Genomic DNA, 14,708 nt, shown 5'->3' with positions numbered 1-14,708 from the left:
TGGCCTGAGTGCCCTGCCAGCAAAAACGGGGCTCCGGAGGCTGCAAGGGCCTCTCCTGCAACCCTCTGCCAGCGGAGACGGAGGCCTGGCTGTTTCCAGGGCGGGCCCATGGGCCTTGAGTTTTGACACCCCGATCTAGTGCAAGAAATCACCTTTTTTCCCCTGGCTGGGCACCCCCAGTGCTGCTGTGCAGAGGCAGTGCGCCATGGGCCGCAGAATCTCCTTCCCAAGGGTGTCTGGAACCACCCAACAATCCTTGGATCGAAGTCAAAGCCAGAAATGGAAGCCGCCTTAAATATGTCGTAGGGCTTTTGTATTATTTTCCCTGCAAAGGCATATTCCCCTGGACGGTGGGCAACCCAGAGGCTGCAGGCACGGACAGTCAGGGAATCACCAGGAGCCGATGGATTCCAGGGGCTGCAAAACCCGTCAAGGCTGCTCAGCAGGGACTTCCTCCTTTGGGCCTTGTGCTGCCAGCTCTGCCCCTTTTAGCTCTGTGTGCAGCACTGAGATGCGTGTGGTTTGACAACATGGCACATTTGCCATCACACTGATCCCCCCGCCTTTAGCAGCGCCCCCCCCCCAATGCACTGCCAGGCCTCCCTGCGCTGAGACAGTGGTAGGAAGGCACAGTGCATCATCAGGACAGGGGGGTCTCCAACCTTGGCAACTTGAAAGGCTCATGGACTTCAGCTTCTAGAATTCCTCAGCCGGCATGGAATTTTAGGAGTTGACATCCACAAGTCTTTGAAGTGGCCAAGGATGGGGAGGCCTCCTGCATTTAGGGCATCTAGCCATGGGAAGACAATTAATACAACTGAGTGAGTCCAGAAGTATTTCACGAGTCCACTCCTCTGCTCACAACAGAGTACCCCATATCACCAGGCTTGAAATTTTGGGTTTGGACAAACCTTGAACTACGCCGCCTACAGTTGGACTTAAGCGTAGCACACAAAATTATCTGCTACAATGTCCTACCCCGTCAATGACTACTTCAGCTTCAACCGCAACAATACAAGAGCACGCAACAGATATAAACTCAATGTAAACCGCTCCAAATTTTATTGCAGAAAGCACGACTTCAGCAACACAGTGGTCAATGCCTGGAATGCACTACCTGACTCTGTTGCTACATCATCTAAACCCCACTCCTTTACCCTCAAACTATCCACTATTGACCTCACTCCATTCCTAAGAGGTCTGTAAGGGCTGTGCATAAGTGCACAATCGTGTCTACCGTCCCTGTCCTATTGTCCCCATTTATTCATACCTATTTCCTGTATGCTTACTCATGTTTATACTTATACCTATCAGCTTGTAAGTGATTGACAAATCAAATCAAATCAAATAAATAAAATAAAAAATAAAATATGGAAGGAAAGAAGAAAGGGGGAAGGAAAGGAAGGAAGGAGAGAAAAGAATGGAGGGAGGAGAGAAAGGAAGGGGAGAGAATACCCATTCCTAAGAGATCTGTAAGGGGACATGCATAAGTGCACAATCGTGCCTACCGTCCCTGTCCTATTGTCCCCATTTATTCGTATCTATTTCCTGTATTCTTACTCATGTTTATACTTATACCTATCATCTTGTAAGCGATTGACAAATCAAATAAATAAAAGACAAGCATGTTACTGCAGGTTTGAAAAGAAACTACAGCCACCTATCTCCACAACCCACATCTCAAACACACCAACAACAGCCAAGCCTCCTACAACTGGCCCCAATCCATTGGGCTCACAACCTCTGGTGATCACAGAAAAAGAAGTGCAAGATCTATTACCCAGGCAGAAGCCAGGAAAAGCACCAGGGCCAGACAAGATAACTCCTTCTTGCTTAAAAGTCTGTGCTGACCAATTGGCCCCCAACTTCACCCGAATCTTCAATAGATCACTAGAGATGCGCTATGTTCCTTCCTGCTTCAAACATTCTACCATCATCCCAGTGCCAAAGAAGCCCTCCATCAAGGAACTGAATGACTATAGACCAGTTGCTCTAACATCTGTAGTTATGAAGACCTTTGAAAGGCTTGTGCTGTCCCACCTGAAAACCATCATGGATCCGCTGTTAGATCCCATGCAGTTTGCATACCGAGCAAATAGATCGACAGATGATGCTGTTAACATGGCTCTGCATTACATCCTACAACACCTTGAATCTCCAAATACCTACGCAAGGGTCCTCTTTGGAGACTTCAGTTCAGCATTCAATACCATCATTCCAGACACTCTTCTAAGTAAATTAAACCAACTAGCGGTACCTGAACACACTTGTAAGTGGATCATAAGCTTCCTAACAAACAAGAAGCAGCAGGTGAAGCTAGGCGGAATCACCTCCGATACCTGTACAATCATCACACGCCCCCGCCCCCCCAAGGCTGTGTGCTATCTCCACTTCTCCCTATATATCAATGACAGCATCTCAAACGATCCATCTGTTAAAATACTGAAGATTGCTGATGACACAAAAGTGATTGGTCTCATTCGAGACAACGATGAATCCGCATACAGACAGGAGGTTATACAACTTGCCTCGTGGTGAAACCGGAACAATCTGGAACTGAACACACTCAAAACTGTAGAAATGGTGGAAGACTTTAGAAGAAACCCTCCTATACTACCACCTCTTACAATACTAGACAACACAGTATCAATAGTACAGACCTTCAAATTTCTAGGTTCTACTATATCACATGACCTAAAATGGACACCTAACATCAAAAACATCATCAAAAAAGCACAACAAAGAATGTTCTTTCTGCGCCAACTCAGAAAGCTCAAACTGCCCAAGGAGCTGCTGATCCAGTTCTACAGAGGAATGATGGAGTCAGTCATCTGCACCTCTGTCTGGTTTGGCTCTGCAACCCAACAGGACAGACAGAGACTTCAGAAGATAATTAGGACTACAGAAAAAACAATTACAACCCACCTGCCTTCAATTGAGGACCTGTATACTGTACAAGTCAAAAAGAGGTCTGTGAAAATATTTACAGACCCCTCACATTCCAGACATAAACTGTTTCAACTCCTTCCCTCAAAGCGACACTATAGAACCCTGCACACCAGAACAACTAGACACAAGGACAGTTTTTCCCCAAATGCCATCACTCTGCTAAACAAATAATTCCCTCAACACTGTTCAACAATTTACAAAGTCTGCACTACTATTACTGTTAATCTTCTCATCACTCCTTATCACCCATCCCCTCCCACTTGTGATTGTAGGACTGTAACTTTGTTGCTTGTATCCTTACGATTTATATTGACTGTTTCCTAGTATAATTTGATTGCTTATTGTACCCTATGACTATCATTAAGTGTCATACCTTATGATTCTCGACTCTTGACGAATGGTTCTTTTCCTTTATGTATACTGAGCGTATTTACACCAAGACAAATTCTTTGTGTGTCCAATCACACTTGGCCAATAAAGTATTCTATCTATTCTCTATCTAAGCGAAGTTACTTGCTGCACCTTTGAAAGTTTTCTTCCGAACGAGCGAGTGGTTCCATCGTGGTGGATCAAAAGGCTTGGGAAAAGTTCTTGGACAGCCTCACACGCCTGGACGAAGTCCCGCTTCACCACAATTGCCTGAAAGGAGGAATTCCAGGCAGTGAGCAGGTCAGAGCCAAAGCTGCCGCAGTCTCAGGCCGGATTAAAGCAAACCAGTCTCTCGTCTTGGTTTCCCTTGCAGCCCAACAAACAGCCACAAAGCAAAGCTGCTTCTGCCCAGGGGAGAGGAGGGAGGGAGGCAGCCAGGTGAGGCAGGTTCACCTGAAGACAGGGACCACACCAGCTGCATCCCCTTCTACCTGAGAAGGAGAGAAAATGACCCTTCTTGGATCAAGGCCCAGTTGGTGCTGTGCTGTGTGGAGCTGGGAACCGCATCTTCAGGGCTTGCGGAAATGGTCTTGTCTACCCCACCCACCCAGCCAGCCCTGCTGTGTTCCAGTCTGGAAAGCAGCACCTGTAGAGTCTTTACCTTCCTTAATGCATTAGCCTAACCTTAGCCTAACTTTGCAACCTTCTCTAGGCTTGGAAGCAAAGCAGGGGCAGGTCTGGTTGCTCCTCGGATGGAAGACCAGAAGGAAATTGGGAAGGCGAAAAGGCATCCTGGAAGAAAGAAATGCAAACCACTTCCGAGCCAGGGCCGCCTTTCCTTTCCCTCAATCTGTGCAGTTGCAATAATTTCACAAGTTCCTTATTCCCTTTATCTTCCTGCCTACAAGCCGGCTCACCCGATCACAGCACAACCCAGAATTACACCCACCCAGAATTTCTTATCTGGATTTCCCTTGTTGAAGTTGAAGCACACCGTTTGTTGAAGTTGTGTGCCACTCACATCTTCACTGCCCGCAAATCCCCAGCCTTTGGGAGCTCCCAGCGAAGGGTGTTCCGCTTCCCCATCCGTTTGGACAACCCTGCGGTGTCATTTCAGACAGGCCGTTTTCCCTCTTTGACCAAAACCTACTGAGAAATCCAGAAGTTCCATAGCAGCTCCAGGATTTACTCTGATGGCTTTGAGGATCCCGAGGCAGCCTTCATTCTGGATGGGGTTCCTGGACATCTGCAGAGCACAGGAGAGAACAGAGCCCTTCTGCATCCCCGGCCTGGCAGGGCTATTTGGGTCTCGGGGTCACCTTCCCAAAAGCTCCTCACCTTGAGTTTCCTCAGGTTCTTGTTCCCTTTCAGGCCCAAAGCCAGCGCCAGAGCTCCTTCCAAAGCAATGCGATTATTACTGAGAATAAAAGAGACGGTAACCTAAAACTCCCCCCTTTCTCTCTTCCTGCCCGCCCACCCGTGCTGACCCACACTCGTTTGTTGCTGGAGGTATGTAAAATCAATCAATCACAGGATCTACCAGCTATGACAAGAGACCAAATCTTTCCTGTCAGTCAATACATTTCAACATTTCAGAGCTGGGTTCAGGTCTAAAGAGCCCAATTAGAGAAGCAGGAAAAGGACTTGCTGCAGCAAACATTCTCTTCCGAGGAAAACCCTTCTGAGTGGCTGCCCACATTTTCATTTGGCCCAAATGGTTCCCATAATCACATGAACGATTAGATTAGTCAGTATGTAATAGCTCCAACTAAATTCCCAGCACTTCCAACTGTAGATTTCTAGGTTCTGTGTTCCATTTCCAGTAGCTGAACTACTAGTAGTTGAACAAGGAAAAAACTTTGCTTTTTCCTGAGGCCTCGAGAGTTTTTGCCACACAGAAGGCTCCTTCATCTCTGAGAGAATCACCAAGAACCCTGAAATTGAGAGAGTCTGGGCAGACAGTCGTCCAGCAGAGCGGGCAGGGCACCCCAGGCCCCAAGCAGCCTATGCACAATTTGACGGGATTCTGCAACCCCCACACCTTCCTTCTGGTCCTCTTCTCTGGGGGGAAAGAGAATAAGACTGCTGGATTTATTTTATTTTTTATTTTATTTTGCATGGCAGCCCACTGGTTATCTGAAATCAGGATGGGCTGGTCAAACTCCCAAAGAATTGGAAGAGGCCATTTAGTTCACAAGAATTCACAAGAATCTTTGTCTAGCTTCTGAGATTATCCTCAGATGCTGCACTTTGCTTTTTTTTTAAAACAAAGGGGGTTATTTAATATTTCATTTCACCAAAACAGACCAGGAAAATGGCTTCTTAAGAAACAGCATTTTGTTTATCATTCTTCTGTAGGGTGGAATACTGAGTCTCATGGTAACCCTCCATTTCCTTAATTGGCTGGGTTGGTACCTCAAGCTAAGTCACAGACTGCAATTCCTAGGGTCACCCATCACCCAAGCAAGAAGGAGGCCCTGTTCGGTTTGCCTAACAGCGCTGGGTGACTTGGGCCCAGGCCCTCCCAAGCTCCCCCCCCCTCTTGACTGGCAAGAGGCCACAGGTTCAGCTCAGCCTGCTGGGATGTGGCACCTGTGCCGAGCGTCAAAGGGAAGCAATCGATCTACTGGCTCCATTCTCAACACCAGCATGTTGCCCATCAAAACGCTTTTTTCCCCGAGTGCCCCAAACGCTACACCAGAGGAAGACTTGTTGTGGGTGTCAGTGATGGAGTGCCCACAACGTCAGAAGTGGTGGGTGCTCCATCACTGGAGGCCTTTAAGAGGAAGCTGGACAGCCACTTGTCTGGAATGGTGTAGGGCAGGGGTCCCCAAATTTGGCAACTGTAAGACTTGTGGACTTCAGCTCCCAGAATTCCTTAAAATAACCATGCTGGCCAGGGGAAGAGAGGAGTTGAAGTCCACAAATGCTACAGTTGCCAAGTTTGGAGACCCCTGGTGTAGGGTCTCCTCCTTGAGTAGGAGGTTGAACTAGAAGACCTCTAAGGCTCCTTCCAACTTGTTAAGTCTGTTCTGTTCTGGTTGGGCAGCCTGGGCAGAGGGGAAGAGGGGAGAGAAGAGGCTGCTAGTTTCTCCTCTCTCCCCTAAGCAGATGAGCAGTCCCCAATTCAAATCCAGCCTTTGCCGGAAACTCACTTGATGGCCTCAGACTCAGTTGCCTTGATGGCCATAGGGGGCTCCTAGAAACTACTCCCTTTCCTGGCTTGGGCCTAGGAGGACTAAGAAACAGCTCTCAGCACACTCAGGAAGTGCAGGCGCCTCCTTACCCGATGTGGAGTTCTTCCAGCACATTGTTGCTTTTCAGGGCTGCCCCCAGAGCAGCTGCACCGCTGTTGCCAAAGCCGTTATATGACAGATCAAGGACTCGAAGGAATATATTTGCCTGTGGAACAAGACAGAGTTAGCAGAGCTTGGAGAAAGTCCAAGGTGGTGTGTCCACAGGAGACCAGAGCAGCTGCACCACCCCCACAACAAGGACTGTAGGATTCTGTCTGTCCATCAGCACCAACACGCTCCAAGATCCTCACTGTTAAGAAGTTTCTCCTTAATTCCAAGTTGCTTCTCTCCTTGATTAATTTCCAACCATTGTGGTGCCTTTTGGTGCTTTGGAGAATAATTTGACCCCCCTCCTCTTTGTGGCAAATCCTCAAATACTGAAATACTGCTATCATGTCACCCCAATTCTCCTTTTCTCTAGACTAGCCAAACCCAAATCTTGCAGCCGTTCTTCATATGTTTTAGTCTCCAGGCCTTTGATCATCTTAGTTGCTCTTCTCTGAACTTTTTGCAAAGTCTCAACATCTCTTTTTGTAGTATGGTGACCAAAATTTGTTGCAGTATTCCAGGTGTGGCCTTACTAGGGTTTTATAAAATGGCACTAATACTTCACGTGATCTTGATTCTCTGCCTCTGTTTATACAATCCAGGATTGTATTAATTTTTCTGGCTGCTGCTACACACTGCACACTTTCCCTTATCCGCTGCTGGGAGATGCAGGAAAGGTGGCCTGTGATATTGTGATGCCACTAAAACAGGAGTGGACAACTATGGCAAGTTTAATACCTGTGGACTTCAATTTCCAGGAATTCTGTTGAAGTCCACAGGTTGTAAATGTTTTGTTTGTTTGTATCTAGAGCCACCCATCTCGGCAAACATCACTGGGCAGCTCACAATTTAGAAACATATTATAATTAAAATCTTAAAAACATTTTAAAATGATAAACACAGTAAGAACCATGAAAACAATAAAAAAACATTAGCTGCCATAGTTGCCTACACTTGCACTACACATTAGAACAGAGCTAAATTATTTCAAACTTGTTTGCACTTTGGAGCAGGAGTGTCAAACTTGATTTCACTGAGGATTTTGTTTGACTTTGGGGGACCAGGGTGGGTGTGGCCAGCTCGATGTCACTTGTGCCTGTGGCGGCCCAAGTGCTCTGTCAGAGAAAATAGGCTCCCGAGCTCCGTTTTCGGCTGTGACGGCTTCCTGCAACCCTCTGCCAGTGAAAGTGGAGCTCGGGAGAGTCACCCATAGCCCTCCTGGCTCTGTTTTTGCTGGCAGAGGCACTGCGGGCCTGTCCTTTGCTGTTTCCAGGGCGGTCCCAATGGGCCAGATCCAGCCCCTCGGCCTTGAGTTTGACACCCCTGCTTTAAGAGGTTGGAGGGGTGAAATGACACCTTACGCTTTCCAACTTCATCCCTATGGAAAACTCTCAAACCAAGTCCCTTTTCCTACCCCCAAGCCTTTGGCGACAGCTACTGCTCCTTGGCCCCGAAAGTTGTTCCAGCTGAGGTTGAGTTTCTTCAGCCCCACATTTTCCGCCATGGCCACGCCAAGAGCCTCTCCTGGTTCAGTGTAGATGGAGACACAAGGAACGGGAAAGAGGCCTGAAACATCAAACTGAGGGAGGCTTTGCAAAAGAATGACGCCCTCTTGGGTCCCAGCCCACATTTACAGTAGCAGCCTCTCCCCATACAGGAGTTGTGCTGGCGCAGTGGTGAGAATGAGTACTGCAGGCTTATTCTGCCGACTGCCAGCAGTTTGATCCTGACCAGCCCAAGATTGACTCACCCTTCCACCCTTCCAAGATGGATAAAATGAGAACCCAGATAGTTGAGGGCAATAGGCTGACTCTATAAACCGCTTAGAGAGGGCTTTAAAGCACTGTGAAGCGGTATGTAAGTCTAAGGGCTATTGCTATCCAACCTAATGTAGTTTCTGTTGCTGAATTTTCGCGAAGCAAATTCCTCTCCCCATAGCAGAGATTTCAGCTCACAGAGGAAGAAGGGAAGGATAGTAGGATCTGCAAGCAGTAGGAAGAGGAGGTTCCCACAGAGCCAGGAACTCTGAGGAGCACCTGCTTGTGGGAATAACCAGAGTGTTCCAGAAGCAGCTTTCTGGTGATTAACGTCATGACATGGAGAGGTTCTCCCCTGAGCTGTTCAGAGCATCCAGTAGTAGTGGGAGCTGCTTCAGTCTCTGCATGTCCAGGCTGGGCTTAATTTGTGGAACGCTCCTCCTCCTCCACAGTACTCCTCCCCAGCGTTCCCCAGTTTTGGCTCAGCCTCGTGAGAGATAGGCAGTGCTTGTGATTCTTCCTTGGCCGAAACAGGAAAGATTCTTTCCTTGCTAGCAGGTTTGAAAGTTAATCAGCTTGTCTTTAGAATCCTTTAGCCTTCTAATCACATTGCGATCTCTCGACGTTGGCTCACATTACAGAGATCGCTCGCATTACAGGGAAGCGCCAATTTGCGCCCCAAAGCAGCGGGAGGCTTCGGGGCTGCTCCGCGCCCCCTCCCCACAACCGATCTTTCTACCCCTGCCATTCCGACAGATTGCCGCAGAGTTTCTTTTACCCGAACAGCGGTGTGAGCTCTTTGCTCCCAACAGAGTCGTATCGCTTTCCTTCCCCCTCTGAACGCCACTTGGGGTGGAGGATTCAAATGCTTAGTGCCTTCCACCCTTCCCCGCCGTTTAGCCTTATAGGAAAAGCCATCGGAGGCTATTCCTTCACACGGCGGGAGTTTGCTGCTGGGGAGCGCGCCAAAAGATTAAAGGCCGGAGGCCATCTTTTCTTACAAGACCTCGTGGCCGCGCGCCTGTATTCCATTTTGTGCTGTGTGAGGTAACTCTGTTCCGAGCAGAGGTTCCCTTCAGGAACACTGGGGACCATTATACCCTCGTCTTGGTTTTTTTTCTACATTCGAGGCTATTCTTACAGTTAAATTGTTGGCTTAACCCTCACAGCCCAATCAATCCAGCGGCACAACAGCGAGCACCTAGGCCTGTGTCCACCTGTGCAGGGAAGCTGTTGAAGGCCTCTATCTTATCAATCTCAATTTGGCTGTTTGGTTTCTCAGCACGTAACATCGTGCCACTTAATTAATATTGATATACATACTGCCATATATATATAATAAGAATTTTCTCTTCGGTATAATATTTTAATATCAATAAAATATTATTACTGAGATACGACTCATTATAGATAGGTATTATTAAAAAAAAAAGAGGAAAGGGGGCAATAAAAACATCATCAGGGCAACCGGTCTGTCCTCAGATCTGGCCCCTGGGCGTGCCAACCGCCTTCACAGTATTGCATTGTATAACAAGCATACTGTAATTCCAACTTCAATCGAAATGGCAGACGGTAGCAGCTCTCAGACCTCATCCTTGAAGGTCAAAGCCAAATCTCAGCACAAACCTAAGCAGGCTAAAGGGAATTCTAAAACTTCAGAAAGGGATGCCATCAGGCGCCATAAAGCTTTACAAAAACAGATAGATAAGTGCACACGGGAGGCGCACAAGGTCTCACAGGACTTCCCCTCCTCCAGTCCAGGTCCGTCTACCTCTTCCCACCCTCCTCCCCCCCTAGATCTCTCCCTCTCATCCAGGCGCAGCTTGGCTCCCCAAGGCCAACAGGCCCAAGTATCTGGGACACCGACCACACGAAGGGCTCCCAAAGCTACATTCACTCCGACGGCTGCCGGTCTTCGTCAGGACGACATTCTTCCAGAGGAAGTTCCAGAGAGGAAGAAGGCCTGGATGGAGCTGGCAATCCGCCAGGGAATCGCAGCAGGTCTTCAACACGCAGTTATGACCAGGGATAATGGTGAATCCTGTGATCGCCGATTATGATTCCCAATCTCTGAGGTCGTTGACCAGGTCGGAGCAGCACTATACCCAGGTACATTTACAAGGGGAGGTCCCCCTCCAAGGGCCGACTGAGGAGGAGGAGGAGGAGGAGGAAGAAGTGGATCAAATTGATCAAATGGAAGAGATTGAATCAGGATCAATACATGACAGCGAGCCCCTGTCAGAAGCAGACCCCTTAGAAAGGGGAAGGTCTGAGGATGAGGGCCTTGTTCCTGACCAACCTGTTTTTACAGGCTTATTCCGCCCATAACGTTTCAGATCTCTTGTTTAAGGCAAAAAATATTGCACGCCTAAACAAGTTGACCCCTTCTACCAGTCCAACTCCTTCGGAAGAGGGACCAGAAGATCTAATTTTCAACCAACCAGTAGCCGAAGCAGAGGTGATCCCAGTTCCTCCCATGTTTTCGGACCTGGTACAGAAGCAGTGGGCCTCTGCAGCGGTGTACCCAGCCCCCACTGGATATGACAGGAAATATTTCAATTTGGCCCCTGATTTCTCAAAATTATTGAATACTCCCGAGGTAGATGAACCTATAGTGGGATTAGCGTCCTCCTCCATTCCCAGTGATGTGCTGGAGGCATTAAAGCCGGAGGAAAAACGGGCCGAGGTAGCCCTACGCAGAGCCCATCAGTCTGACGCGTGGGCCATCAGAGCAGCCATGGCCGCCTCCTTCTTCACCCGTTCTTCTCTCAGATGGCTCCGCCTCTTACGGGAGCATGTCCCTAATTCCAACCTTAGAGCGCACCAAGATATTGCAAAACTTATAGCAGCTGCTGAATTCTCAGCTGACGCAACTTATCATGCGGTCAAGTTTTCATCTAGGGCCATTACTTCACATGTCACAGCGCGACGCTTACTATGGTTAAAACATTGGCAAGCGGATTTTAAGCACAAGTGCAAGCTTCATCCCCAATTGTGGAGACAGACTGTTTCACCCTTCCCTTGATCCGCTACTAATTGAAACCCGAAACAAAAAGAAAATTCTACCTTCCCTTTTTCGAAAGTCAGATTCTAGAAACCCTCAGTCTTTTAGGAGGGGATCCTTTCGGCCCTTTTACCAGGGATCCTTTTCACCCAGATACCAGAGACCCCCATCATTCAGACCAGGGCAGCAGCCAGACAGGTCCGACTTCGGGGATAGGAGCAGAAGGGGTGGTCAATCCAAGAGATCCTTTCGGGGAGCAGGAAACAGGTCCTTTCGGCATCCAAGATAACTCCCTGGACCTGACCCCCATTGGCGGACGCCTTAAATTATTCGCGGACCAATGGGACTCCTCAACCTCTGATTCCTGGGTCTGAGACACGATTAGATTTGGCCTTGCGCTGGAGTTTCAATCCACTCCCCCAGATTTTTTCATGTCATGCCCTCTCTCCAGAGACCCGGTTAAACGTAATCTCATGGAAACAGCTATCCAGCACCTACTGGACATACGAGCCATCCAGCCAGTAGCCACCAACCAACGAGGTCGAGGTTTCTATTCACATCTTTTTGTTGTTCCCAAAAGTTCGGGGGGGTGGAGAGCAATACTGGATCTGAAACGTCTCAACCGTTTCTTAGTATATTGCAAGTTTAAAATGCACATCCTGCAATCTATCTTACTTGGCATCAGAAAGGGTGACGTCCTCACGTCCATAGATCTGACGGAGGCGTACCTACATATTGCTATTCGGCCTTCCCACTATAAATTTCTGAGATTCTGTTATAATAACCACCATTTCGAATATGTGGCCCTTCCTTTCGGACTAGCTTCTGCCCCCAGGACCTTCATGAAGGTTCTCACAGCGCTAGCTGCTCATCTCCGTGATATCCCCGTACGACTCCAGTGTTATCTTGATGACATCTTGATTTTGTCATCTTCCACTCATCAAGCAGTCAAAGATACTCAGAACACATTACAATCCCTACAACAACACGGGTTCTCAATAAATTGGAAAAAGAGTCATTTAACACCATCAGCTCGGTTAACCCATCTGGGGGCAGTCATAGATACGGTGGAGGGCAAAGTTTACCTGTCACCAGATAGACTAAATAGCATTCAGCAATTAGTCAAGGAGATCAGGGGTCTTAAGAGGGTGTCCCTAGCGGAACTATCAAAATTGTTAGGCAAGATGTATCTCTATCATCCCTTGGGCCCGGCTCCACACTAGATCCCTCCAGTGGTTCCTGCTCCCGTACCAGTGCACCGGCCGAAGCAACTCCAAATACAAGGTCAAGGTACCATCAAAGGTCCTCATATCTCTCCTCTGGTGGACCAGACCAGCCTTACCATCACCACCGATGCCAGTCTGTTTGGATGGGGAGCGCACGTTCAATCGCTCACAACCCAAGGCCGCTGGTCCACCATAGAACAGTCGTGCAGCATAAACTGGCTGGAGCTTCGAGCAGTACACCTGGCTCTCCTCAGCTTCCTTCCACAGGTACACAATCAGCACATACTAATATTGACCGACAACGTAACAGCCAAAGCTCACATAAACAAACAGGGGGGCACACAGTCGAAATATCTCATGCGGGAAGCGGAGCGTTTGCTTCATTGGGCGGAGAGCAACTTACTTTCCATCAGAGCAGAGCACATTTCGGGTCTGTTGAATACACAGGCAGACTGGCTGAGCGGGGCCACAATCGATCAATCAGAGTGGCGCCTCCATCCGACCCTGTTTCAAGAGGTGGTCAGGACATCTGGACAGCCGGTGGTGGACCTGTTCGCTTCCCCCCTCAACGCTCAGCTCCCGAGATTTTTTTCCAAGTACCCCTCGCAAGGAGCGGAGAACTTCAATTTGCTCCACTGTTGTTGGCCCCCGGGACTTCTGTAAGCATTCCCGCCACTTCCACTGGTTCCCAAGGTCATCCAGAAACTGCTAGACAAGAGGGCGGAGCTACTTCTAGTAGCTCCTTACTGGCGCAGACGGCTGTGGTTTGCAGACCTCTGCAGTCTATCTGTATCAACACCACGAAGAATTCAGCCAGTCAGGGTCTCGCTAACCCAGGGACCCCTTCAACATCCGAACCCTCAATGGTTGCACCTGACCGTCTGGAGGTTGAGCGGAGTCGTCTAAAGAGCGAAAAGTTTTCCAACAGAGTTATCGCCACTATCCAAGCCGCCAGACGCCCCTCAACAACTCGCATTTACAATGCCACATCTCTCCATCTGTGGCTCAAATCCTAGAGTTCTTGCAAGAGGGACTTGACAAGGGATTATCACCTAATACGTTGAAAAGACAGGTGGCGGCCTTGGCATCAGTTCTCACTTGTGAAGGTCTACTATCTCTTTCCCATCATCCACGCATACGGAGTTTCCTTCGAGGAGCCACAAATTTACACCCTCCAGCGGTACACCATTATCCCACCTGGGACCTTAACAAGGTCCTCGTCGCACTCACTAAGGGCCCTTTCGAACCCTTGAAATCGTCAAGTCTCTAATTTCTGACGTATAAAGTAATTTTCCTTGTAGCGATCACTTCTGCTCGTCATATTTCGGAGATTGCAGCTTTGTCTATCAGACAAGATCTTTGTGTTTTCCATTCTGACCGGGTGATCCTTCGTCCTGATCCTCCTATGTTTATACCCAAAATTAACTCAGTTTTTCATAGGGCACAAGAGCTGATACTTCCTAATTTTTGTCCCAGACCATCCCAAGGGTTGGAACTACAATGGCATAGGCTTGATGTGAGGTGAGCATTGTGAATATATATTAACCGCACAGCGACTTTCAGAAAAACGGAAGCTTTATTTGTGTCGTTTCAGCCCAACACTCAGGGATGCAAGGTCTCATCTTCTACAACAGGCCGTTGGCTACAGGCTGCGATAGCGAAAATGTATCAGACTCAATCCCTGCAGGTGCCCAGGGGCATAACAGCTCATTCAACAAGGAGCGCCGCAACATCAGCAGTGTGGGCCACACAGGCACCAATAACTGAAATTTGTCGAGCCTCTCCATCGCCATTCATTAGGCATTATAAAATAGATGTGTTTGCATCCACTGAGGCCTCCTTTGGCAGAAGAGTTCTGCAACGGGTCCACAGGGACCAGGAGGGGTTTCCAGGCCAGACAGAGTCCCTCCCGTAGGACAGGCCAAGCTTTGGTATGTCCCACTACTGGATGCTCAGAGCAGCTCATGGGAGAAGGGGCATTGGTACTTACCTGACACGCCCCTTCTCTTTGAGCTGTGAAGAGCATCCAGCCCCACCCTTTTTTCCATCTGGTGGGGTC

At 48.5% G+C, this 14,708-nt stretch overlaps 1 protein-coding gene across 3 annotated transcripts in view; it reads right to left on the bottom strand.

Moving 5' to 3' along the window:
• LOC113422864 (uncharacterized) overlaps positions 1-14,708 on the bottom strand; it is a 28,461-nt gene that overhangs the window by 2,917 nt on the left and 10,836 nt on the right. The window contains exons 6-10 of one of the 3 annotated variants that reach the window (XM_087943100.1): positions 8,077-8,186; positions 6,605-6,720; positions 4,657-4,735; positions 4,469-4,564; positions 3,472-3,588 (exon numbers count right to left, since the gene is read on the bottom strand). In XM_087943100.1, the coding sequence (XP_087799226.1) occupies positions 3,472-3,588; positions 4,469-4,564; positions 4,657-4,735; positions 6,605-6,720; positions 8,077-8,186 (518 nt within the window). The remainder of the gene's footprint in view (positions 1-3,471; positions 3,589-4,468; positions 4,565-4,656; positions 4,736-6,604; positions 6,721-8,076; positions 8,187-14,708) is intronic. The other 2 variants (XM_087943102.1, XM_087943101.1) reach the window with 2 other exon arrangements.

The sequence above is a fragment of the Notechis scutatus genome, chromosome 13, assembly GCF_049901735.1.
Source record: "Notechis scutatus isolate UNSWTSFEM ecotype Mainland chromosome 13, rNotScu1.2, whole genome shotgun sequence".
NCBI classification, from domain to species: Eukaryota; Metazoa; Chordata; class Lepidosauria; order Squamata; family Elapidae; genus Notechis; species Notechis scutatus.
Note: the sequence above shows the minus strand (reverse complement) of the source record. Positions and strands in the feature narration are given on the sequence as shown.